The sequence below is a fragment of the Artemia franciscana genome, chromosome 9, assembly GCF_032884065.1.
Source record: "Artemia franciscana chromosome 9, ASM3288406v1, whole genome shotgun sequence".
In the NCBI taxonomy this organism is placed as follows: Eukaryota; Metazoa; Arthropoda; class Branchiopoda; order Anostraca; family Artemiidae; genus Artemia; species Artemia franciscana.
Genome location: NC_088871.1, coordinates 43,944,139 through 43,971,810, shown reverse-complemented (window position 1 = coordinate 43,971,810; position 27,672 = coordinate 43,944,139). Strand labels below are relative to the sequence as shown.

The 27,672-nt window shown below is 35.8% G+C and overlaps 1 protein-coding gene across 2 annotated transcripts in view; it reads right to left on the bottom strand.

The window, feature by feature from the left end:
• LOC136031453 (uncharacterized) overlaps window positions 1-25,902 on the bottom strand; it is a 103,130-nt gene extending 77,228 nt beyond the window's left edge. For both annotated transcript variants that reach the window (XM_065711057.1, XM_065711056.1), the window contains exons 1-5: window positions 25,676-25,902; window positions 20,319-20,432; window positions 13,746-13,850; window positions 10,113-10,190; window positions 493-8,421 (exon numbers count right to left, since the gene is read on the bottom strand). In XM_065711057.1, the coding sequence (XP_065567129.1) occupies window positions 493-8,421; window positions 10,113-10,190; window positions 13,746-13,850; window positions 20,319-20,432; window positions 25,676-25,769 (8,320 nt within the window). In that variant the 5' untranslated portion in view covers window positions 25,770-25,902. The remainder of the gene's footprint in view (window positions 1-492; window positions 8,422-10,112; window positions 10,191-13,745; window positions 13,851-20,318; window positions 20,433-25,675) is intronic.
• Between the last annotated feature and the right edge of the window lie 1,770 nt (window positions 25,903-27,672).

Here is a 27,672-nt window from a genome sequence, read left to right as displayed (position 1 = left end):
TCGATCCAATCCCTTTTCCCATATATTTTTAGTTCTATAAATAGTTGCAATTTCATTTTCCCAGTTACACTATATCCCCGTTTATCACCCGCAAAATTGTTATAAATTAAAAACGGACACCAAAATCGTTTTCCCTTATATTAAATGCCTGAAATTACAGTCCTTTTAAAACCAGCTGGATATTAATAACAGCCAAAAAGCTGAAGTGGACTATTTTAGTTTCTCCACTCTTCTGCACAATTTACGTCATGTAGCTCAATGCCTTTGGAATTACCTCAACCAAGATAAATATTAAAAACAAAGCAAGAAAGATTTTCAAAGAGAAATAGAGACAGATAAAAAGAAGAAAGCATATTCTATAAAGTTTTACAGAAAAATTGTGACAGTTCAACGAGAGCTTTCAACAAAACTTGAAAGAATAGCTAGAAACAAACAAGTTTTCTTGACAATCAAGTTCTTGGGAAGAAAGAAGTAAAAAAGAACTTTTCGTACCTTCTGTGTTCTTAAAGCCCAGTGTTATAGTTTTGGTTACTTCTTCAGGAATAATTTCTATGCCCGTGGAGACAACTTGTTCTGTACCAGCAACAGATGTCACGACCACAGAATAAGTCCTTAATTCAGTCTCAACAACTGTAACAAAACTCAGATCGTCTTCTAGCATAGGTGTCTCAATTGTTGATGGCAGTGTACTTTCGGTTGTATCGATGAAGGATGTTTCAATTATTTCTGTAGAGAATTCGACGTCACTTGATCCAGACCCTTCACTGTCATTGTTGTAATCAAGCTCTTGTAGCAGGGTTGGCCGAATTTGAACTGAACTAACTGTAGATACCGACAGGTCGACAGTATCTTTTAATAGTTGAGTCTCTGAGCCATGTAATGGATTGAAGAGCTGGGGAGAATCTGTTGTTAAATGAAGATCAGAGTCCTTCAATGTTGTTAACGACGACGTTAATAATGTGACTCTGACGTTTTTCTTTCCACTGTGGAATGGGACGGTGCTTGTAATAAAGTAACTTTTTGGAACTACATTTGAAGGTCGAAAGACTTTTCTTGTTGGGTTTAGTATGGCTCTACTTGCAGAAGGTGCAACGTTTAAAACAGTCTGTTTTCCAATTTTTAAGTTAGGACGCAAAGTTCTTCTATTTGCATTGGCTCGAATACTACTTAGATGCTTTTCTAAAGGATCTTTTCTTCTTAAACTGAAGCTTTTTCTGAAGGTTTCAAAAGGGGTTGCTGTAACCTGATTTAGACTTGGATCCAAAGCATTAAGTTTGACAATATTTTCTTCCTTCGACTCTTCCCCTTCTAACGTTCCTTTTTCTCCTTCTACTGCTTGTAACTGATCCTCAAAAGACAACTGTTCTTCTGCTGATATGTCATCTTCAAGAGAATCAATAGTATCACCATTAAATTCATGGGCATTATATTCCTCTTCTTCAAGGGCATCTGTGTTATCTTTGTCAAAGTATTCTTCACTTTCTAGTCCCTCATTCTCATTGGAATATAATACCTCATCATTTTCTTCGCTCTGGAACCGTGATTCCTCGACATTTTCATCTGAAAAGTTTTCCTCGGACTCAATAAATCTGTTGTCCTCGTCTTCATCATAGTATTCGTCTTCTGACCTGGGAAGCTCAGTAGTGGTTGAACGCCATGCAGGCCTTCTGAATAGTTTTCTTACAGGGGTCTCATTTTCTGCTTTAAGGCTAGGTCGAGACCTTCTTCTAGTATTAAGATCTTGCAAAGGTATTTTTTTCTCACTAGTTTCATTTGAAACATTTGCAAGTCCCTGAATCCGCCTTGGCTCTGGACGATAGCGTGATCGTCCGCGATTGGTCTTTACATCTGTAGTCGAAGAGTCAAAAGTTTCTTCATTGAAAACCCTTGACTGGCGCCGAGGTATTAAATGTTCTTTATCTTCCAAGGGACCATTATTTGCTTCAATCTCCTTAATTGAACTTTTTCTAAAAGTGTTCTTAAATAGTTCATTATTGTAAGATCCAAATCGAACGGTCCCCCGTCCCCTATTTTTGACAGATGGTATTGATGTACTAACCCTCGGCTCAGCAGCTTTTAATCCCAGAGAGCCGATTTCCTTGCGTAAGGAATTCGGGAGTACTTTTCCATTTTTTGAACTAGCTTGTTTCTTATTGCCTTGCTCTGAATCTGAAAATGAAGGTTCTATGACGGAAGATTCCTCAATAACTGACTTTTGCAATCGCTGATCATTTTCAAACAATGAACTAGTTTGTAACACTGCTGTAGGTGTAATCCTTCCTCTGATCGCTTTAAAACTCTCTGACTCTTTTTTCAAATTTAATCTCTTTTGCGAATCTTTATTTTTTATGTTAGATTGAGTTATTTCTTGCAATGTGTTGAGTTTTGGGATATTAAATTCATTTCTTATACGAGTTGGTCTAGGTCTTAGAATCGCAGCATCATTTTTGGCCACGTTAAGGCTTTTAGATTTGCCTATGCTCACTTCTTTTTCTTTATCACTGAATTCACCTTTTCCAAGCATGAGCAATTCTTTGATATTTACAGAATTCCGGAAAGTAGTTATGACAGGATCCTGTGATTCTGTCGTCGCTTGACCTGCTGCAAGATTTTCATTAGAAGACCGGAGATCATTAGAGCCTTCTTCATCAGAATCATAATATTCGTAATAATACTCTACAGCATCCTCAGAACTTTTCTGATCAGTTTTTTCTAGCCCAAGCAGGTCGTTTTTTTCAAAAGGTGCGTTATCTAGTTCATGAGAAGCTACATCCGATAGACCGGAGTTGTTCAACAAAAATGAATTGTCTTTATTCATCCTAAGCTTTTGAGGAACGGTACTTGCAATATCATTAAATAGTTCCGTCAAAGATCCTTCTATGTCTGGAACATCGGTCCTAACAGCTGTCCCATCTATTACAGCTTTTTTTGGCTGAAAATTCCTATCTTCTTCAATGTTTTGAATTCGGCCACGCCGACCTCCAGTTGCACTGGTTAAAACAGCTTGAGAATCTACTTTAGATGTGTCAATTTGTGGATTCTGAGCAATCGGTTTCTTATCTAGTCTAGCAGCAGCAATCGAATTCCATATAGAGTTAGCATTGAATAAATTTCTTTCTCGACCCTCTATTACGTATTCACGTTCTCGAATAGGTGGAAAATCGAAATTTGCGACACTCAAATCTTCTTCACTCTCACCAGTGTTAGAAAAGAAATTACTTTGACGCTTAACCTTGTCGCTTGTGGCTTTCAGAGCAGATGAGTTTAGTGCATCAGTACTATACACAGGGCCCAATTCAACTGCATCATTATTAATAGCGGATATTATATACACATCAATGTCTTTAATGCTATACTGATCAGGAAGCAAAAAAATTCCTCTGTCAGTCTCTACCATAAGAGGAACAACAAATTCTGGAACTGCTTCGTGGGAATCAAATACTGCTTGTCTTTTAGTGACGGGCGAAGGGCTTCCTTCAAATAATACTGTATGGAGAACAGAACTCAACTCCCCACCTGGTCCTGCCACGTGTAAAGTAACGACACTCGTTGAAAGAAGATCGATTTGTTCAGGTTTGATCTCAGATACCTTTGCTATTCCCGACTGTGGTTGGCTAATCAATGGAAGCTGTGCAATTTGGGTCTGTATTGGTTGTTGAAGTCCCCCTTGGTTTGCAAGTAGAAATGGGAGCAGATTAGCCAAAGGATTAGCATTTTGCTGAACCTGTTGGATAGGAGTATTAACAATTGTCTCAGTCACAACTTCAGTTGCTGTTACGACATTTACTGATGACTTTACGAGAGTGGTTTTAACCTCAATGCCCCTTAAAGTGATTGGGAGAACAGTTGATTGAAATTCGGTTATTGTAGTGACATATGATGTTAAACGAGTGCTAAATGAGGTAACTGGGGTGGCAGGACCAGCAGGCAAGGGCTGATTTAAGCCAGCTAAGTTTTGAAAGGGGTTTATTGGTTGCTGTGGCTGTGGTTGGATTTGGCCAAGGTTTCCAAGAAGAATTTGTTGCAGTAAAAAATTTGTTTGTGCTAATGGATCTTGGATTGTGGTACTTGTTGTCTCTATGTCGTAGACAGTACTCGGTATAATGTGGCGGAAAGAAGTTCGACGTCCATTTATTACAGTGGGTGTAAATTCTGTAATAAGTGTTGCAGAGGAACTTACCAAATACTGTGTAATTTCTGTAAGCCCAATCGAAGGCGTAGCTGTTACTTCACTGGCTAGCAATCGATCTATTCCGCCTATTTTGGTAGTTCCAAAGGTTGTTAGTACTTCAAGACTAGGAGTTGCTGTTATAATTGATTTGAAAACTGTTTCTCCATCTTCAATTAGTGGAATTATTGTCTCAGTTGGTATTTTGTGAGTTACAGTTAATGTTTGTAAGGAATCTCCAAAGCTTGGTTGAATCGTAGGCAAAACGGAATTTTCCTGGTGTTTGTCTAGCCGAACCTTGTTTGAACTTTTCTTGCTGCTGCTTGATATTTTTCTACCCGTCGTGCGCGAAGTTGAAGTTCTCGACTTCGTCGAGCTCGACCTGAAAGAAGATCTTGAAGATGACGACTCAATTGAAGGCTTGCGGAACCTACTAATGGGACTTTTGGCCTTTGTCGATGATGCACGAGCAGCGGCAAGACGGCTTTTAAATGATAAGCTTGAGCTCGATGTCTTTCTCGAGGAGCTACTCCTAAGAGGGGGACGCGTTGGCCTTGGGGGTTTTGTTGTGGTTTTTGGTTCATCTTCATACTCGTACTCGTATTCATAGTCATAGCTAGGTGCAATTTCTCTGGCTCTTGAATTTCTTCCTCTTGGTGAGCGACCAGGTCTATAGAGGTCAGGTGCATATCTTTTTTTTCGATTATTGCTCTCTGTAAGGTCACGAAAAGACGGTGCTGGGGAAATATTCTTCCCCCTATTCCTGAGTGCCAGTGCTCTTCTTCGAAATTCACTGTCAGATTGGGATATTGCTAGTCTTTCAGTAAAAACTAGCTTAGGGGGCAAAGCGACTCGAGGACGAGTTGTTATAGGCTCGGAAGGAGTTGACTGTGACTCTGACGAAGGAAGGCTACTTTCAGAGTGGGATGCCGAAGATTTTTTCCACGGAGTTTTCCTTGTTTGTGAAGTAGTGATATCAGTTAAACTTTTCGCAGCTGTAGGTCTTGTAAACGACCGTCGAGTGGTGGGTCTTTCGGAAGACGTAATAGGATCACTGATTCCCTCTATTTCCTGAAAAGAGCTTATTTCTTCGGACAGCAAAGAAGTTCTACTTGGGAGCCGACGAAAGGTGGGAAAGGTTCTTGTTTTTGATGAAACAGTAAAAGTAGGTCGCGGGATTATTGCTGGAACAGAAGGCTCGGTGCCACTGCTCAAACTTGGGCGCGGGCGAAAGAATCTATTCTTTAGAGTAGTTGACAATTCCTGTTCACTAGCTTCTGTTTTAATTATGGTAGAGGTGGGACGACTGAAAAATGGTGAAGCAATCTCCTCTGGATCTTCTGCTACTACATCTATCCTTGTACCAGATGCCGAGTTTCGAAGTCTTGAAAGAAAATTAGGGCGCGGTCTGTTTCCTAAGGGCCTGATCGTGGGAGTGAACGTCTTTGATTTAATGGGAGCTGTAAGTCGTGTGGTTATACGTCCTCTTAAAATGCCGAACCGGTTTGTAGTCTCTGAAATCTGGCTATCGATTTTTTCCCCGTTCTCATCTTGCATACTTTCTTCGATAGAACCTTCTATATGTGACAACAAGCTACTTTGAACTTCTTTCTCACTTGCGAAAATAGTGGGTTCAACTCCAATAACATCAGTTGAAGATATTTTTGGGACAACAGATGAAGATGATTTTGTAACTGTGGTATAGGTGCCGTCTAATATTGTTCCTAAGAACTGTGTTTCATAAACTGTTTCAGAGTTGGATTCGGAGAAAGTTCCATGTGTAATGCGAAGAATGCCAATTCTTGATTCTTCCAATGTCTTATGAATAAGGCCCAAATCTACTCTTACAGTTGATGTTACTTCAGAAAGAATTTTCCCTTCCTGCAAGTAGTAATTCGTAGTGAAATACGTGGATGTGGCCCCACCAAAGTCGTAAGCACTGTAGATATTTTGCGAGTGAAGGGTTTTTTCTGGCATCTGTACGACTGGGCTGGGTAGAATAACTTCACTTGTGCTTTCATGAATTTCAGCGTAAAATCCATTAATATAGGTTCCTATTATGTCAGTTACATACTTGGTTATCGTACCTCCGTTTGCAATAGTTCTTGACAAGGCAGTTATCAATCCTGTTGGCTCACTTACTCCAGGTTTTAGTTGCTGTTGTGTTGCATGGCTAGCAATGGCTCTAGCTTTATCCAACTCCAGTATATCTGTGTTAGAGCTTATGGAAGATTTTAAACTGATATCAAAAAAGGCTTCAGTTGAATCAAACGTCGTTGCAATGAGGACTGAAGTAGTTAAAACAGGAGTTGCTGAGTTTCTTATTATTGTGCTAGTTGTCTCAAGACTGCTTTCAATTATTGTTTCATCATCTACGAATGATGTTGTAAAGTATGTGACAGTTGTGAAAAGAGTGGTTTCTGCTGGCGGAATTGTGGGGAGCACAGGTGAGACCATGCTGTGATCAATACTTGCAGCAGATTTTACAATATTAGAGACAGTTTCTTCTCTAGTGTTTATATAGGTAGCACCGTCCGAAATAGTTGTAGTCGAGTAGGTGAAGGTAGTATAAAAAGTTATACCGACATCAACAGTTGATTCTTCTAAAACATTTGTTCCAAGAACTGTATTTGTGATAGTTTCTTCACTCGTAACAATTTCAGTTTCTCCATCTCGAAAGAAAGTAGTGGCGTATGTAAGGGTAGTCACAAGAACATTTGAAGGAACAACGTCTTCAGCAACGTTTGATGTGAATTTCACTGGTGTGGGCACTATGTTTAATTCATTTGTATCTATTACTTCATATTCTGTAGTCTGCTCTGCTAAAAGATCCTCTGTACTATCACTCTGTAATTCCTTCATTCTGAAATTATCACTTACATCAGACAATAAATCTAAGTCAATTTCTGAAGCTGCAATTAAGTTTTTAATGAGTGATGTGGAGCTAAGAACTGCCTTTCTCCCGTCAATTATTGTTGACTTAAAAAAAGTCTGAGTTGTTGTTTCCATAAGCCTTTTCGAATCAGGCATTACAGTCATCGTAACTTCATGTCCAGCACCATTGACAGAAATTAGATTCGTTACTATCGTAAGCTGAGTCAGTATTTTTGACGTTTCAGAGTTGAAAAGGGTTTTGAAAACTGTGTACGTAGTATATTTGGCAGAAATTGCCGGTTCAACTTCGGAAAACGAAGGGGTATCTTCCTGACTGTCACTCAATTCAGTTTTGTCAGTTATGTTTTCAATAGACGGGTCCTCATTGACGCTAAAATCCGTTGTTCCATCCATAGCTATTTCACTTATATTAGTTGCTTCTGGCGATTCAATTTTTTGTATTTCACCTGCACGTATTTCTTCGCTCTCCACCGTCTTATTAGTAGTTGTATCAATATCTTCAGAGGCAACAATAACAAAACTTTTATTTTCTTCGGTCTGTAAGGAACGAGCTTCTTTTTCGCTCACAGCTGTGATCACCGCAGGTGCAACTTCTGAATCTTGTTGTCCAGAATTTAAAGACCGACCCATGGGCAGTTCCCTATCAAGCATAGACTCATTTCCAATTAAAATCATTTTGCTGCCATGATTTTCAGCCATATCTTCAGCGTTTTCAAACTCTTGGGTAAATGTGCCATCAGATTCAACCATTTCCTCTCTATCTAACATACTAATGGATGAAATAACGTCAGGGGTTATAGATGTTACTTGTATCTCTGGGACTTCGTCTTTCATATTTGAAGAAATTCTCATAACTATTGAAGACATCATTTCTTTCTCAAAAGTGGGTCCATCAGACCTTGGAGAGAAAATAACAACAGTGCTTCCAATAGTTGTAGAAAAATCATCGAATCCAAGCACAGTTGTAGTCAAATACTCCGTTATCGAAGGTGTAACTAAAGTATCTCTTAGACTTGATTCTGTTTTTATAATATTGTCAGTAACCACAACATCTGGAGCTAACTTATCACCTGCTCTAATTTTGGGTATTGATATAGATTTGACCTTTGGTAGCACAAGTTCTTTTACAATCATAAGATTAGATGAATCAGGTTCAAAAATCTCTTCTGAATCCTCATGATTAATATCATCTGTTGAAATAGAAATTATTTTATTATCAAAATTATCAAATTCTTCATTCGTAAGGTCCTCACCCTCAATATCAAAGCTAGAGACAGCAGGTCTTTCCCCGACGATCTGAGTTGAGTAGATCTTTTGATATGATGGAGAGGCTGGAGTGATTGGTGACTCCATATGATCTAGAAAGGACAGTAAGAAGAAGATTGACAGATAATGAAGAAGAGAATCATGTAAGATAAAGAAGAATTTACATTGTAATTTAGGATTTTTTTTTTTATTAAACCTTAGGGGAGGTGTAAACAAATTTTAATTTGAGATTTTTCTTTTTTTATTAGTGAAATATTTTAATCCTATATGCTAATATAGACAGCGAAAGACGCTAAAATTGTTTCTAAAAAGACTAGTCGACTTCAGAGAAAGCATGAACTTGGAATATTTTTTGTAGCTTAAAACTATAATTAGCAAAGAAAGTAGTTGAACAAAAGGCAACGTTGTCAAAAGACAGAAAAATAAACAAGAATTTAAAATTCTCTTAAACAAAAATAGAAAGTGAATTGGTACAGAATAAGGAAGAAAAACTTAAACGTATGGAAGTAATGCAGCAAAAACGAAAAAAATAGGCTAAGGACAGTCAATCAAGAATAACAAATAATAAAAGGGCACAAGAAGCTATATCTCATTTCATAGATGCGGTCTGACACCAATGGAGCACACATTGTCCCACATTTTAAGAGAGATAGGATTTTAAAATGGTGTGTATTTTAAGTTCTAAAGTCTAGAATTCCATTCCTTTTTAACGGCTATTCCCAAAATCTCCTGAGGAAGGGATAGTCCCTTTACTAAACATTTAAGAACTCTTCATATATCCTCCTATGTAGGGATAGTCGATAGTTCAAGACCATAAGTAAGGGCACTTAAAATGCCAACAATAAAAAGAAAAGTCTAATATTTAGAATGGGTATTCGGGGGTTAACAGCACTGAAAAGTTTAGTATACTACTTCAGAAAATCTTTATCGTTTAACGTTATTTTTAATGTAATTATATAAGTAGACTTTTTACCAAATTTTGCATTTAAATAGGTCTGAAGTTTGGGGTATGCATAGGTCTTATTGTAGTTTAACAGGTATTGCAGTTTACAAAGGAATCCACAGATCAACAAATAAAATAATGCTTCTGTGGCTCAATGATATTAACCCTAAAATGTTTGAAATTTGAATAGCTTCACATTAGATTAGTGCAACAAGTTATTAGTACAATAAAACAAGCATGAGGGATACAGAGCGGGAAGTGCACATTGTAAGAAGGACGTTGTTACACCACTGACAACTATGTACGGAAACCTTGTGCATTACATAACATATAACTACGGTTTGAGTTTTCGACACAGTATATAATTTGCTATATAGCCTATTTATGTTTTGGATTTTTGTAAAGCTTATATACATAGAGTATTCAAACTGACAATTATGCCACCTCTATTGGATTATTTTGGAGTTGATAATTTAGTTTTTTATTTAGCTTGAACCAGTCTTCAGTTTAAATGTGCTAGAACACATGAAGTCAAGTGTTTTAAAGCATACTTAAAAGATACTTTCAAAGTTGATTCTTTCTAATAAAACAATCAATAAAATTTAGAATTAAAAGAAAAAGGCCTATATATACGCATGTCGAGATGAAATTAGACATATCCCAGAAGGGGCCTCCACTTAAATCCCCGCTCAAATTTCCACTGTTCACTCGGTAATTTCATAAGCAGCTGTACGATAAATTCTTTATCTACTGACTTACCCACCCCCCCCCTCCAGAAAAAGAAAATCTTGAGAATTGGCCTGATTTTGTATGATTTTTAAAGATATGACTTTTACATACCCTCAACATTTCGTTTTTTCCTCTCCAACGCCAGAAGTTCCTGAAGGCCGTCTTCTTGATAGCATGGTAAAGACAGACCTAAAATACAAATGAGAATAATGAGGCAAATTACCGACTGCTGCACTGCGACAAAATTAATCAAAAACTTGAAACGAAGAATATGAAGATGAAAAGAAGATGGAAATATAATCCGTACACTGGGCATCGAAAGAACTTCAATATGAAAGAATATAAATAATTATTCTAAAAATATACACTATGACCATTGCAGTTTGTAGCTTAGCTCCTTGGTGATTTGTTGGTTTAATCGCAAAATTTGCTGTTGTGACACTACAGAGGCTTTTTTAGGGAGGGCGTTGGCTATGACTATATTGAAGAGCAACTATGCATTGGGGTGGATTAGCGAAACATTTTGTCATTAATGCTCATATTTGCTTACACGTTGTAGGAATAGGAAATAGTGGAAAGCACAATAGGGAAATATGTTCCTTTCATATTCCAATATACTCGGCCAGGAATTTTACTGAAATATTTGTCTGGACATTATAACATTAAAAAAATAAATACTGCTCAAGCTTCCAGGAGTTCGCTTTTATGATTTCAATATACTTATTAAGAGTCAACTTTTTTTTATTGAGCGTATTCAGACAGTAAGCTATACGAAAATTGGGGTTGTAGTCCAAATTCTAGGATAGAGGAAACAAATGTGGGTAGGACATGTTTTGTGAATGAAGAAGGTCGTCCCCGAATGGGGGTGACAGGTTGTACGGAAGGATTTAAGGAGAATTAGAATTTCTCTGGAGGAGAAATTCTCTGTAAAGAAGGTAGTTCCGACTAGATTGGGTTGGAGGGGGAGTGTACACAGCTCTGTTGGCCTCATACGGCTTGATGCTACAGTGAGCAGTAAGTAATAGTAGTAATAAATTTATGTCAGTCGTTCCTTTCTTTCTAAATTTGTTTCTTAATAAAATTTTGAAAAAAAAACTAAATTTAAGCTACTTATTTAGTTTTTAGTTAAGCTCACATGACAGTGTAGCCTTTCGCTGGTCTTGGGGGGGGGAGGCAAAGCCCGGCTTATTTGTGGAAAAAAATATCGACAAAAAAGAAATGAGACAATTTGTTTAATTTTACGGGTATTAAAAGACCCTTAGTTTTGTCACTTCTACTTTAAAATCCAATACTTCCACATGTGTAGAAAAATCAGTTGGAAAGAAAACTTTCCATTTTAGAAGTCTAATTGAGCAAAATGAATGAATTTTTAGAGGTTTTACGAGTTCAGGGTGCTAAAATAGGCTTGAAAATTAATGTTAAGAAGACTAAGTCACTAAGGTTAGGAATAAGTGAAGATGAACAGGTGACCTTAGGTAACGAAAAGATTGATCAGGTTGGGAGCTTCAGTTACCTTGGTAGTATTATTAGTAAAGATGGTGGGAGCAGTGAAGATGTTAAAAGTAGAATAGCTAAAGCTCAGGGTGTTTTTTCACAGTTAAAAAAAGTTTGGAAGAATAGAAAGATAAGCCTACAAACCAAGATTAGAATATTGGAAGCTACAGTGATGACAGTGGTCAAATATGGCTCTGAAGCATGGACACTCCGAAAAGCAGATGAAAATTTACTAGATGTTTTCCAGAGAAATTGCCTACGGATTGTTCTGGGTACCCGGCTGACTGACCGTATTTCAAACAGTAGGTTGTACGAAAAGTGTGGTTCAATCCCGCTTTCTGGGGCTATAATGAAAGAAAGGTTGAGATGGCTAGGCCACGTTCTACGGATGAAGGATGACAGATTACCGAAGATTGTCCTTTTTGGCCAACCGTCTGGGGCTACACGGAAAGCAGGTCGTCCTTGTCTGGGTTGGGAGGATGTCATAAATAAGGATTTAAAGGAAATGGGAACTTCCTGGGAGGGTGTAAAGAGGGAGGCTTTAAATAGATTAGGTTGGAGGAGGAGCGTGCGTAGCTGTGTTGGCCTCAGGCGGCTTGGTGCTGCAGTGAGTTATTAGTAGTAGTAGTAGCTATATTCCTTTTTAAGCGTTGCAGCATTGTTCGGTATAACCTATAATATAGTGGTATAAATACACAAAAATTTAAGGGGGAGGGGAGTATATATAATCCAAGGAAGGGTATATAGTATACATACATATATATATATATATATATATATATATATATATATATATATATATATATATATATATATATATATATATATATATATATATATATATATATATATATATATATATATATATATATATATATATATATATATATATATATATATAGTTTATGTACTAGTTTAGTATATAAACTAGCCGAAAACAACTTGGAATTCTACAAGAGACAGCTTAGCTTAAAGCCCTTTTGGGCCAAAAAGTAAGCGAATAGGTAAAATATATAGAAGGAGGAGAAAAAAGGGCACTTCCATGCTAGAATGGGTGCTCTAATTACATCGCTTTATTTTTGTGCCGTATTTTAATAAAATAATTAAGCCCTTAAGCGTATTTCTTACAGGAATGTAAATAGCCCTGCCTATTTCACCTGTTGTTGTATTTACCCGTTTGTGCTAATCAAATTTTGATCCAATAGAAAGAACGTAAAACCTGATTTGTTCTTTTGTATGAAAATTTAAGCCAGTAATAACAAGAAATGATTTTGAGTCACAGCATTTTTGACAAGTAAACTATGATTCTCTTTTTTTCACTTCTATATAATGAAATATATGCATTATGGCCATATGATTTTATAATTGTGTAACATTTTATCTTAATTTTGCCAAGTTTCTCTTGTGGATTTGGGAGACTTCTTAGAGAGTGAGCATGTTCGTTAATTATAAAGTTTATGCAACAGACTATAATAGTAGAATCTGAGCATAAAAACTTACATAACTCGAAAAATATTAAGATTAAATGATGGATCATAAGAAGATTTCAAATAAAATAAAAATAAAGCGCTTATTTTCTATAGTCATACAAACACAGGGAAATATCAAGCTAGTTTATATGCACTAGTCTTATCGATATATTTTAGATAGGCTGTGAAGCAATAACTTTTATTTATTTTAAGTTTCAACTTTGCTCTTTACTTCCCTCAGAAAAACTTAGTTTTTTAAATTAATCTTTGCCTGTTTTCAATTTAAATTTAATGTAGAAATAACACGGCCATTGTCTTTTTTTAGGGGAGAGGGCAGCCACACTTATACACGGAATAATTTCTGTTCGTTTAGTTTTAATGTTGCTCCTTACTTCCAGTTGAAAAAAAATTTAATCTAAGTAAAATTCAGCAAAACTTCCCTTAGAAAAATTTTGTTCTTTAAAATTAGTATGTTTTAAGTCCACACTGGCTAAAGAAAACGAGCGAAAGACAAAGACCAAACAATTGCTTTCGTGTGTATAAGGATTCTTTTTTTCCTTTTTTTCAAGCTGGTTTTTTATTTGTTGAGTACTTCGGATGATTACTTTTTCTTTTTATATTTCTTTTAGTGCTGAAGACTGTCTGGCGAAAATCCTGGTCGAAATATTTCCTTTGTTCCGTCTTTCTCATTACTGACTGACAATTATCATTCTTTCTATGTCCTTTTATTTCTTCACTTTTTTTCGTTAGACACAAATACAACATTTAAAAATATAATTACCTTCATCAGAGCCATCTAAACAGTCAGGATAACCATTCATTACTAGGTGTTTGGGAATACATCTTGGGTATCCACAAGAACAAGCGTGGTCTGTTACTTGACATTCTAAAATGATACAAAAGAAAAGAAAGTTTAGGAATTTGAGAGTGTGCAAAAAAAGAAAACCAAGCGCAGCTCAGTCTCCTAATACTTGAGTTAATGCAGAAAACATGTATGACCATATCATGCATTCCGCTTCAGAGCAGGTTTATCAAAATATCTTCATATAGCCTTCAGTTTAGAGACATGACGAATTTTCGTGAGGTAAGATCTATTAACAAATTTTATAATACTAACCGAAGTGAAAGCCACATGCAAATAAAGGCTCTTTTTTGAGGCTCGTCCTGTTTTGTCGCGTCAATCGCAAATGAAGCCTTGCCAAGGTTATTCGCTGGCTGTTTTGCCATCTTTGAAAGCATGCGACAGGAGGGAAGGAGGCCTTTGTCTTCGATTGTCAAGAATTCATATATCTCCAATAGCTGCTTATCAAAATGCTTCATTTTTTTGTTTTGACCAGGGGAAGGTTTTTTAGTCTCTGTCACAAAACAAATTTAATTTCATTTATTCTCTGTAGAAAGTAAAACCATTTGGTTATTGAACGTGTGGGTATATGTAACGTCATTCATATGATTTTTTTTTAAATTAACTGAGGCCTTAAACAAATTTTCCCAAAGTCGTAACTCAAGTAAATCGTTTTTTCACATCGAAATACAAAAAATGATCGTATTGCGAACAATTTAAGTAGACGAATAATAATCACCGAGCAAGGCTCGGTATCTTGTTATGCGAATTAAAATTGTTATTTTCTGTAACATTAATTACTTGTTTAGACATATTATTTCAAATTTTAGGGGGGGGGGGGGTTGTGACTCTAGTTTTGACAATTTTTACAAGTCATTTCAAGAGACTCTGTTTTTTTTGCTTTTATCTAATTTATGCTATATATTCCATTGGGTATGCTAATTAAATAGTTTGCAAATAGTTGCTTCACTAACTTAATTTTTCCTTGATACAAAACCACTGAAAAGGAATAATAGGCTTGAATGCAGGTTAATGAGAATCGCATGAATAATTAGAGTACTTTGATATGCTAGATGGGCTGCGCGGTTTTTTTTTGTTTTTTTTTTAGTTCGTCTATGTCTATACTCTTAATCTTGCTTCATTGATTTGTGACCGATATTTTACACGAAAATTCCTCTGAATATTTTTTGGAAATTACTTGTATAGTTTTCCTTGATTAACTTTGTGTTTTTTCTTCTTTAACAGTGATTATTATCAATATTTTTCTTTCTTTTCTATCCATTGCAATACGTTTATGTACTACTACTATGTGCTTGTTAAAGTAAATCTCACTGTATCCCTTTTTTGCGCATCCCTTGATTACGGGCTTTTACGCCTTGAGTTACAGTCCATACCAGGGCCGGATCCAGGGTGTGGTCTTAGGGACATGTATATCACCAGAAGATTGAAAGCTACACTAATTACAGCGGTGTAGGGTTGATGGGGGAGTCAAATTTTATCGTCCCTCCTCGCGAATGTCAATCTTGTATCCGTTACTGGTCCATACAATAGCCATCAACGTTGAATCAAGAGAAGTACCCATTTCAGCCCTTTCCAGTGAAAAAATAAAAAAAAAACGTTATTGGAAAAAGAGGCTCTTTTTGATTATGTGATTGCTATGAAAAAGCTTCGCCCCACGAAGAGGCCTCTTCTGATCCTAGAGGAGGCACTTCAGGAGCTCCCCAGCCTCCAACACTAAAATAAGGTTTGACCCTACCAAAAAGTGAAACTCATCAAACGCTACCAGATATCTCGCCAGTTTGATGAGCTTTTGTCAGTTGCTCTGTCCAAATAAAGCTTAACTTATATTATTAAAGCCTACTTATTTGTTTGATGCTAATTGGTACATTAGGCTTGCAAACACGACTACCAGAGGAGGTCTTATTATTGGTTGTATCAATGATTTTAGACATAGAATTTCTAATAGAAAATAGGCTAGAGCTTTTAATCTAACACTCGTTAATAATGCTTTTTAACTATATCCCTAATCATTTGGCTCACTTTAAGTTCATAACTGAAAAATTTTTCCATACTAGGCACGTACTAAAAACAGACGATTTATAAGAACAACATAGGTAAATCTTAAAAATTAGCCAGAGGGTATCAAAACCCTCAGACAAGTGTATATAATTTTTTGAAAGAGAGGGAGGCACAAATTAAAGAAAAAACATTATAGAATTGGTTAATAATACTCAAAAATTTTGGAAAAATCACAGTGTATATAGGATGATGTAGTGTCAGTCCCTGCTGTGGAGTCAATAACGCCACTGGTTGAATTTCATTCCCCTCCTCTGTGTCTGCTATATGTGCCTGCTATAAAATGGTGTAAAATTTGAGGAGTTGGTTCTTTTCAAATGTGATACGACCAAAATGAACAAGATCTAATAATTATGTTTCCTTGCAGCATAAGGAAGTAGGCTGCCATGTAAATCGAAAAATCTCGGATCTATGTTCATATTCTGAATCGAAGTTATTGAGTATAGCTGTTACAGGCACTTAAGTCAAGTGACAAACGAAAGACAAAAGTTCGTATTCAATATGCTTCGTAAATAACAGAACACATCGCTGTTGCCTTGTCACGGCAGTCGAGCGAAGGAGACAAGACTAAGGTCCGAAAGGTACTTAGCGTTTTTTACTGATTGTTTGTTTTACCGACTTTTTTTTTACCAAGCGTTTGTTTTACCGACCTTTTTTTTTACCCAGCGTTTGTTTTACCGACCTTTTTTTACAGAAAATTTGCTTTATTGACCTTTTTTTCTTTTTTTTTTGCCGAGCGTTTTTTTTTGTATAGAAATGGCATAGATACAGCCTAGAAGTAGCTAGATCATCGGATTGTTCCTTTCGTTGACAGGATCTTAATATTCAAAGCACCCTTCCGAAATACGGACGGCTTATTGATCAAATCTTAACCAAAATTGGGATGGTTAGCCTCGCTTGACCTGAACTCCTCCAGTTACTGCCCATTACTTTCGTTTTTGCGGTCAACAACTGTTGTATCTATTCCCAGAAGCGTAGAAAACCATATAGTTTCGAAAAAGGTAAATCCCCTATAGTGATAAATCATGGGGTTATTGAAAAATTTACGTAAAAGACGAAGGAAAAGTAAATATAAGGCAGAAATCAAAATTTTGCAGTGGAATAAATGGAGTATCCAATAACAGCGCCACTAATGCGGCTCTTTTTTCTGATCAAATAAAAAAAAACAAGTTTTTTTAACGGAAAGTAAGGACCGACATTAAAACTTAAAAGGAACAGAAATTACTTCGTATATGAAAGGGGCTGCTTCCTCATCAACGCCCCGCTCTTTACGCTATAGTTTTTTACTGTTTTAAAAAGTAGAGTTAAGAGAAAGAGTTAAACTTTAGCGTAAAGAGCGGGGCGTTGATGAGAAAGCAGGCCCTTTCATATACGAAGTAATTTCTGTTCATTTTAAGTTTTAATGTCGCTCCTTACTTTCAGTTGAAAAACTTTTCAATATTTATTTCTTCATTTTTTTTTAATAAACTAGAAAATCCTGCGCTCCCTTCATGGAAATTTTCTTCCCCCATAACAAATTCCTCCAAGGAAAGTTCCCCAACATAGTCCCCTCTTCCCAACCCCTCCCCCAACCAAAAAAATCCCCCTGAAAACGTCTGTACACTTCCAAATAACCATTACTATATGTAAGCACTGGTCAAAGTTTGTAACTTGTAGCCCCTCCCAGGGAGACTGTGGGGGAGTAAGTCGTCCCCAAAGACATAGTTATAAGGTTTTTTGACTACGCTGAATAAAATGGCTATCTCAGAATTTTGATCCAGTGACTTTGGGAAAATAATTAGTGTGGGAGGAGGCCTAGGTGCCCTCCAATTTTTTCGATCACTTAAAAAGGGCACTAGAACTTTTCATTTCCATTAGAATGAGCCCTCTCGCAAGATTCTAGGACCATTGGGTCGACAAGATCACCCCTGGGAATAAAAAATAAACAAACAAAAAAACAAACCAACAAATAAAGACGCATCCGTGATCTGCCTTCGGGCAAAAAATACAAAATTCCTCATTTTTGTAGATAGGAGCTTGAAACTTCTACTTCAGGGTTCGCTGATACCCTGAATCTGATGGTGTGATTTTCGTTAAGGGATGGTGTGATTCTATTACTTTTAGGGGTTGTTTCCCCCTATTTTCTAAAATAAGGCATATTTTCTCAGGCTTGTAACTTTTGATGAGTAAGACTAAACTTGATGAAACTTATGTATTTAAAATCAGCATTAAAATGCAATTCTTTTGATGTAGCTATTGGTATTAAAATTCCATTTTCTAGAGGTTTTGGTTACTATTGAGCCGGGTCACTCCTTACTACAGTTCGTTGCCACGAACTGTTTGATATCGATTATGTCTGGTATCTAATTGGCCATGTCGATCCAAAGAAACAACTACCCCGAGGCAAGTAAAACCATAATTTTCGAAAGACTGAAAGAGGGACTAGGATTGGTTTATCCTTTAATTTAAAAAAAATCAAAGTTTAATTCATTAATAAAGGTTTTCTGATTTAAAGTAAGGAGCAACATATAAAAAAAGAAGAAAATATTCCGTATATGAGGGGGGCTGCTCCTTCCTCAAATCTCGCTCTTTACGCAAAAGTCTTAAAGGTCTTTGAAAACACTTCTCATTCCAAATCGACGGCTATTGTGTTTGAGCCGTCATTCTTAAATAATTATGACAAAAAGTCATATTTTAGCGTAAAGATTGAGGGTTGAGGAAAAGGCAGTTCCAACCAAGTAACGAGAACATGTTTTTTCTGCCAAGGGCCGATTCCATTTTTTTATTCATGAATAAGGTTACCAAGCAAAAAAAAAAGCTCGTCCTTCACAAATCAAAAACTTATTAGGGAGCACATTTGATATATACAAACACCACTTTTAATAATGCTATAACATAATTTTTCTTTCAGAAATACAAAATAAAATTTCTTCTTTTCTACGTAATTTTACCCCATCCCAAACTTAATAAACCAACACTATCCTGCCAGCCAATAAAATTCTTAATATAAAATAGAATCCAGTCCCTAGAACAAAATAAACAAAACTGAATATTCACAATCTTGCACTGATCATAACATTCGTACTTTTCATTAATCAGTCTCCGTAACTACTTCAGCAAAAATCCTTTGGTGAATCATAAAATTCCTTCACCAACTTCGAATCGTTCGGAAGGTCATTCCATATTTCAGACCCAATTGGGCAGGCAGAAAACATAGGCCAAGCCATCACACTATTCAGTTTCCTCATTTTTTAGAATTCCTTATATCCTACCCATGTGATCATGTGGTAAGATAAAGTAAGAAACATTCCAGTAGAGTGCCAATTTTAAACCTAAACATGGATGAGCTCCTGTAAGATTAATAACTTCCATAAAAAGACAGAATTTCCCCCCCTCCCTTTAATCCCTAGCTCTTTACGCTAAAGTTTGACTTTTTGTCCTTATCCTTCAAAAACGACTGATGAAACACAACGGCCGTTGAATTGGAATAAGAGCCCTTTCAAAAGACCAATAAACTTTAATGTAACGAGCGATAGACTGAGGAGGGGGAGCACCCCTCATTTACGGAATAGTTTTTGTTCATTTTAACTTTGAATGTTGCTCCCACTTTAAGTTGAGAAAAACTTTTTTGTATATTTAATTTTGATAAAGAACTACTATATCCACATGTGAAAGTAAATGAAGTAATTGAAGTCCCTTCAGTGGCTAACCTCGCACCCCTCCACTTCCCAACTTCACAAAAAAAAACAATAAAAAAACACATGACCCAAAGCTTTCAAATATTAAGAACTTTCAAAATGGTTTAGCTTTCACTTAGGGTAGGGTATACCACCCACAAAATACTGCTTACAGGGCAAAAGTTCAACACAAAAATCAAAGATAGAAAGCGTTTTACAAAATCCTTAAATGTTAAATTCTAATATATTTGAATCTGAGCAAACCCAAAATGATGAGTCATAACTAGCTTCGAACTCTATTGCGAAATCCAAACTAATCGGTGGTATGTTTAGTTTGATTGTCACAATAGTATTTAAGCTAGGTCCATTAAACGCAGAGCAGAAATAGAAAAGAAACTAAGCGGTCTTTGATTCATAAGTGGTATCAGCAGGGATTGGAAGCGTAAAGAATAATAAATTCTACCAGAATAGCGAAAGTTTATAAACTAAAATTATTCCGTCATTGACACACTTAGTGCTGATCAAAAGGTGTCTATCATAAGTTTGTTTCGGTTTAGCAGAGTTGATGAAAATAATATACTCACATAATAGCTCAAGATGTATGATAAGGTTATAGAAGAATCAAGCATTGTTTTGGGGGTCATTTAGGGGAGGGGGGTTACACTCAAGACCCGTCCTTGGTAATACCTGTGGCTCAAGTAATTGCTAACACTGTTAAGGAGAATATATAATAACAAAGTGCTTGAACGATCAACTGTATTGAAATAAGGAAATGGCCTACCTTCGTCAGAATTGTCGGGACAGTCTGAGGTACCATCTTGAACAAGTTCTATATCAATGCATAAGTCACCGGTCTTGCACCTGAACTCTTTCAGTAGATCACACTCCAGTAGATCTGAAAGTGAAGAATGATCTGTGCATTAGCAGGCAGTACGGTACATTTGGCCAGCATTAGCCTGGCTTTACAAACTAAAATGTTATTATAGCCACTTTCTCATCTTGACCTTTTTTCAAACCGTTCGTGGTAACGAGTTGTCAGAAAAGAGCGACTCGTGCTAATAGTACCAAAAACTCTAAGAGCAGGATTTTTTTGTAACAATGTTTCAAATAGTTTGAGTGACTCCCATTGACATTTACTAAAACCCTAAAAAAGTAACTTTGATAATAATTAATACATAAGAAAATTGAATTTTTTGATAATTCTAAATATACAATATATTATCCACCATAAGTTATGAGCCTGGAAAAAACTTACCCCAATTTGAAAAAGTGGCAAGACACTCCCAAAAGGGCAAATGATCTTGATGTGAATTGCACGTTCAAATTCAATGCATCAGAAAAACCTATTGCAGAGGTTTCAAGTCCCTACATAAACGCAATTTTTTTCCGAGGGAAAATATATTTTTTCGATTGCATTAGTATGCTTACCGGCGTAAAAGGGGGAGAAGTAAGCAAATCTTAATTGTCTACTGAAAAGATTTGCTTGAAGAGCTCCATGACAGGAAACCATAGAAATTAAGACCTTATAATCTATTTTTTACATTTCGAACCCTACTCCTAATAAGTGTCTGGAGGTTGCACTTTTTCAGTAATGATTATCATTCACGAAACCTTGTCACGCGAACGTTAACTTTGGATATAAGAAATGATGGTGGAAGAGGGAGTATTAGCCATCTATTACATCTAGGAGATCCTTGCTACTGATATTAAGTATGTGAAATCTATTGATTTTGAAGTTATTCATGAAGAGCTATCAGTACATCAAAATTTGCATAACTTTAGAAATAAGAACTGAAATCACCCAAGAAGGGATATTGTTTTGACTGGAATTTTCCAATGAAATTCAATATGCATGAAATCTTAGATCAACTGTCATCAAAATATTAAATTTATTTTCTTACGTTTCCAGAGAAGGATGGTCGCACTTGTGACCATCCATACTCCTTAGTCCCAGATTATTAAAAGAGGGTTCATTCGAATCAGCCTTTAAAGATATAGTGTCTTTTTTAAATAACAAAACAGATGACATCAGAGAACTTTTACACTCTATCACTTGTGCCCATCAAACCGTAATTTTGCCACAAATAAGACTAAAATATTATTAACATGAAAATCCTGAGAAGTTGGCCTGTTGATATGGCAGGCCTATTTATACAGCCTTCCTGTCCCAAAGGCTGTACTGGCATGCAGTATTTTTTCCCCTCTATTAAACGACGCCAGGTACTTAAAGCATCTGATATGCTGCTATCCATTTGCCTCGTTCCGAAACCTCGAGGTTTTAGAGGTCTGTTGAACGTTCTTTTGAAGGAGTCAACAAAGGGATTTGCAGGAATAATATCCCCAGGAAGATCGTTCCAGATAGAAGTACAACACCGGATGAAGGTCTTCCTCAAGTACTCGCTTCTTGGCGTGTCCTCCTTTAGATAATTGGAACGCACTGTGTGACTTTACGTTTGCCTTATTGGTTGGACTATTAGGGGGGGGGGGAATGCAAAAGAGCTAATGCGAGAGTATATACTGTTTGTCATTGCTTGAGTATATACTGACCGCACTTGAGTTTTATAGGAATTCTAAAATGTGTACAAAAAGTTATCAGTATTATGGCCAATAAAAGGCTACTGAGATCTATGCAAATTAATACTTTTTCTGCTGGATACTTGCGAAATTCTTTCTCCTAAGAGAGCATCCACTCTTTCCTGGAGAAGGGAGAGGTTTTGTGTTTTAATTAAAGCGTCATTTACTATCAATTTAGAGATAGTGGAAAATACAACTAGTAGGTTAATTTGAGCTAGTTTCGTAGATATATTAGCGAAATTTGCAAAGCAATGATTTTTGTTCATTATAAGTTTCAACTTCTCTCTTTATTTCTGTAAAACAATTCCTGTTTAAATCAAACAGTTAGTGGTAACGAACTGTAGTAAGGAGCGACCTGGCTCAATAGTAACCGAAACTCTAAAAAATGGAATTTTGATACCAATAGTTACATAAAAAAAATCGCATTTTAATGCTTATTTTAAATATATAACTTTCATCAAGATTAGTCTTACTTATCAAAAGTTACGAGCCTGAGAAAATTTGCCTCATTTTAGAAAATAGGGGAAAACACCCCCTGAAAGTCATACAATCTTAACAAAAATCACACCATCAGATTCAGCGTATCAGAGAACCTTATTGTAGAAGTTTCGAGCTCATATCTACAAAGATGTGGAATTTCGCATTTTTTGCCAGAAGACAAATCACGGATGCGTGTTTATTTTGTTTTTTTGTTTGTTTGTTTTTTTTTCCCAGGGGTGATCATATCGACCCAGTGGTCCTAGAATGTCGCGAGAGGGCTCATTCTAACGGAAATTAGAAGTTCTAGTGCCCTTTTTATGTGACCAAAAAAATTGGAGGTCACCTAGGCCCCCTCCAACGCTCATTTTCCCCCAAAGCCACCGAATCAATATTTTGAGATAGCCATTTTATTCACAATAGTCGAGAAACCCAATAACTATGTCTTTGGGGACGACTTACTCCCCTGCAGTCCCCGTGTGAGGGGTTGCAAGTTACAAACTTTGACTGTGTTTACATATAGTAATGGTTACTGGGAAGTGTAAAGACGTTTTCAGGGGATTTTTTGGTTTGTGAGGGAGAGTCGAGGTGGGGGGATTACGTGGGAGGATCTTTCCATGGAAAAATTTTTCAATTGGGAAGAGACTTTCAATGAAGGGGGCGCAGGATTTTTTAGCATTATTAAAAAAAATAATGAAAACATAAATATGAAAAGTTTTTTTTCTACTGAAAGCGAGGAGCAGCATCAAAACTTAAAACGAGCAGAAATTATTACGCATATGAGGGGTTTACCTCCTCGTAATACCTCGCTCTTTACGCTAAAGTATTTATAGTAATTTCAACTATTTATTCTACGGCTTTTGTGATTCAAGGGTCATTCTTAAGGAATTTGGACAGAATTTAAGCTTTAGTGTAAAGAGCGAGGTATCGACGAGGGGTGAACCCTTCATATACGCAATAAAAACATACGAATATAGAAGTTCATTGCGTAAGTTAATTCGTATATTACGTATATTTTTTACTAATGAAAATGTTTGTAAAAAATAAAGTTCTAGTTGCCTTTTTAAGTAATCAAAAAATTGGAGGGCAACTAGGCTTCCTCCCTCGCTCCTTTTTTCTCAAAACTTCCGATTAAAACTATGAGAAAGCCATTTAGCAATTTAGCGAAATTTATGCAAATTTCGTTTTAATTATTTATGTGCGGAGAACCAAGATCAAAATATGCATTAATTAAAAAACGTCCAGAAATTAAATAAAAAACAAGTTTTTTTAAATGAAAGTAAGGAGCGACATTAAAACTTAAAACGAACAGAAATTACTCCGTATATGAAAGGGGCATTCCCTCCTCAACGCCCCGCTCTTTACGCTAATGTTTTTTACTGTTTTAAGAAGTAGAGTTAAAAGAAAGAGTCAAACTTTAGCATAAAGAGGGTTGAGGAGGGAAAGCCCCTTTCATATACGGAGTAATTTCTGTTCGTTTTGAGTTTTAATGTCGCTCCTTACTTTCATTTAAAAAAACTTGTTTTTTTTAAACAATTTGAAAAAACTTAAAATTGAAAAAACTTAAATTGCAAACGGAAATGTAGCCTACATTGAAATGAAAAAGTGAAATGTAAAGTAAAAAGTGAAATAATAATTATATTAATAAAAGTAAAAAACTTTTGTTTTTACCTTTCATTGCATATTTGCTATTTTTTCCTCATAGAGATGATTATATCGAACAAATTTGTCCTAGGGTGTCAGAGGAAGGCTCATTTGAACGAAAACTGAATATTCTAGAGGACTTTTTAAGTCGCAAAAAGAGTGTACCACAGCAAAGTGGCATTTTCTGCCTTTTATTCGCGAATGATCTCTGTTCGTTTGATATAGCTGTTTACTTTCATTTGAAAAATGCTGCTTTTTTCTTCATATAATTCTCACTGGAGTCCTGATCAGGGCAGAATTAGCTTACATTTTCTGTACGAAGGCGATCTGAGAAGTAAGATCAAGAGTCATCAGATTTACGTGTTTTTTTTGTAAAAAAAAAAAGAGTGTAAAATCCTTGACTTTGAAAATTAAGATAACTAATTAAAACCAAAATAACAGCCAATAAGAGAAGAAGGTCGCTCTACAGAAGTTTAGATAACAAAGAAGTAATAACAAAATGAAGAAGCTAGGTTTCCTTACTCCCTAAGAAAAACTACATCAAAATACTGCATTTTGCTTACGTCGTAAGGCAAACTGCCTAGTATTTGCTAAAAAAAAGAATATAATAAGTATTATACTGCCTATTAGCCTATAATAAAAACAAACAGGGTCAATTTGGCTTACCTCCTAAGAAGGGCCATATTCAGGGGGAGAGAGGGTTCCAGTTTGACACACATCCCCCCCCCCCCAAAAAAAAAAAATTCTACGACTCATGCAAACATAGAAAAAATGAATCTAACAATTTTTTTTTTGCATTAAAATTATAGCAGTTCATATAACTGGCTTTCCTATAAAGTGAATACACCACTCACTGCCTTCTTTTATGCTCTTTACGAATAAAATAATCGCTTCTGCCTTAGATTGATATTTAAGTACTTTTTGAGCTCTTAAAAATGACGAATTTTCAAAAATTATGACAGTTCACATAACTGACTTACCAATAAAGCGAACATACCACTTGATGCCTTTTTATATGATCTTTACGAATATAATAATTGCTTCTACCAAAAGTTCAAATTTAAGCACTTTTATGTTTTCTCAGCGTCATCTTTTCCATCGTTTTTGAAAAAATAATGCTACATTTTCTCATTGCTAAAATTATTTATGATAAGGTTGGTTTAGGTTAGGTTGGGTTAAAAAGTGCTTTGATTTGAATTTAAGGTAGAAGCAATTTCTATATTCGTAAAGAGCAAAAAAAAAGGCATCAAGTGATATGTTCACCTTATTGGCAAGCCAGTTATATCAACTGCTATAATTTTTCCGCATTGTATAGTTTTTTTTTGTAAAAATCCCTCCTGAACAAAAATAAATTCTCCCCCCGAACAAAAGCCCTGTATGCGGCCCAGTTTCTAAGACAAATTGCCAAGTATTCAATAAAATAAATAGGCTATACATGCTTACCTCCTATGACAAACTGCCTGGTGTTTACTAAAAGAAGAATACAGAAAGTTTTAGTTAAGTATCCAAAAGCCACTTTGGCGACTTTTAATCCCATTTTGTATTCCTTACTTATGGCACAGATTCACTGACTTTTCTATCACAATCTAAAATTTCATTCCTTGCAAATTTAACGGAAGCATCTTTCCATTTCCTCACAACCCGAGAAGACGTAACACTGACAATTCGGTAAAATGAAGCAACCTACGCTGTAACTATCGTCGGCTGCCGGGTAGACTTTTGGGTAGGGTATGTGACGTGATGCGAAAGTTATAACTTGTTTAATTGGCAGGTGTAACCTTAGATACTTCCACAGGTATGTCCATTACATTCTTTCTTCAGGTAGGTATAGTATTAGCGCTGAGATTTTTAAAGATTCTAAGATGCTTCCTAGTGAAAGTGAATTGGCTAGTTTTCTGTTGAAATCCTGAGCTATCCCTGGATGTTTAGTTGCTTATAATGCTCTCTTAAATAAAATACTATGAGTGCTAAATCTTACAATAAAATAGGCACGTGCACCCAATACCTTCATTTTGGTATTTTCATTGAAAAAAAACGGTACTTGTGTCTTAAAGCCACCACACTCAAGTTCTAGTCTTAATACTGGACAATATTAGTTTGTGCTCGGTGGGAAACTATATTGTAGCTATTGCTCCATTAAATATTTAGTTGATATTTTGGTTAGTTAGGGTAGGGTAGTTTAGGTCGTATTTGAAATAATGCACTCTATCCGTAATTCCATAATTCTTTGTTGTATAATTTTATTACTAAACTATTACATTTACATCATATTTTGGTATATTTCATTATGATTAACCTAACTTCAATTCTTAAGTGCGGTGGTTGTAAGACACAAGTACCGAAAACCTTTTTCGGGGCATTTTATTGAAAATAGAAAAACAATAAAATTGAACCTCCACCGCCGGATTTTGAAAAGTACATTTTGCTACCCCTTACATTTCCGTGAATCGACACCCCTGGCTAAGATAATAAAATTTTTAGGGTAATTTCTACAAGGCAATATTCAAGGGAAAGGTCAGGGAGTTTGAATCCGCCCCCCCAGATTTGTCTGACTTGTAAAGTCGAAATAAAATACATACAAACACATTTTTGATGCGTTTTAAAGGTTTTGTACCCCCTACCCTCGAAAAAATATCCCCTCTCGAAAAAATACTGATACGGCCCTAAATGTCTATAGTTTCAAAGTTGTCTTATAATTTACCACCTTTTTTAATCCTTCCCATCCAAAACACATTCCTGGGTGTTGCTTCAGAATTTTTCTGCCTGAATTTGACAGCAATTCTTAATTATCTGTTCCTATGTACATCCAGCTCAACTCAATTTTATGCCTCTGGTTTCTAAAAAATTAAATTTAAGAAGGATGTTCTAAAAAAATTGTTCCCAAAAAAATTAAAGAGCCATATTAAAACCTAGGACAAGCAAAAAAAAATAGATAAAGTAATTCAGATTTGAAACGAACAGAATTTTTCTATCATTTAATAAATGAAACCCTGTACAAACAAAAATTAAAGTGAATAATCACATGAAACATAAAGGAAACATACACTGCTATAGATGAATAAATGAATCCTAAAAGAAGCATAGATTAAAATGAATATTTAAATTGTACTTAGAACGTACAGAAATTACCATAAACAGGATTGGGCAAATATTTCAACAAAGACCTTCGCCAAGTCGTCCTCGGTGCTCAAGAAAAAAATAACAACAACAACCAAATCTAGCCATTCGAAGTAAATTTGACAAGAGGAGAAAAGAAGAAAAGAAGAAGAAGAAGAAAAGAGGAGCTCTGGTTTAATAAATAAGAACATCACTGTTCTAAGCACACAGTGTCTTAAAAAAGCAAATAACATTCAAACCATTCAGAGAGCTTGAGACAAAGGGTGGATTTGAGAATAACCCTCTTATTTACATTAATTTAAAAATGTTTTCCAAGAAACAAG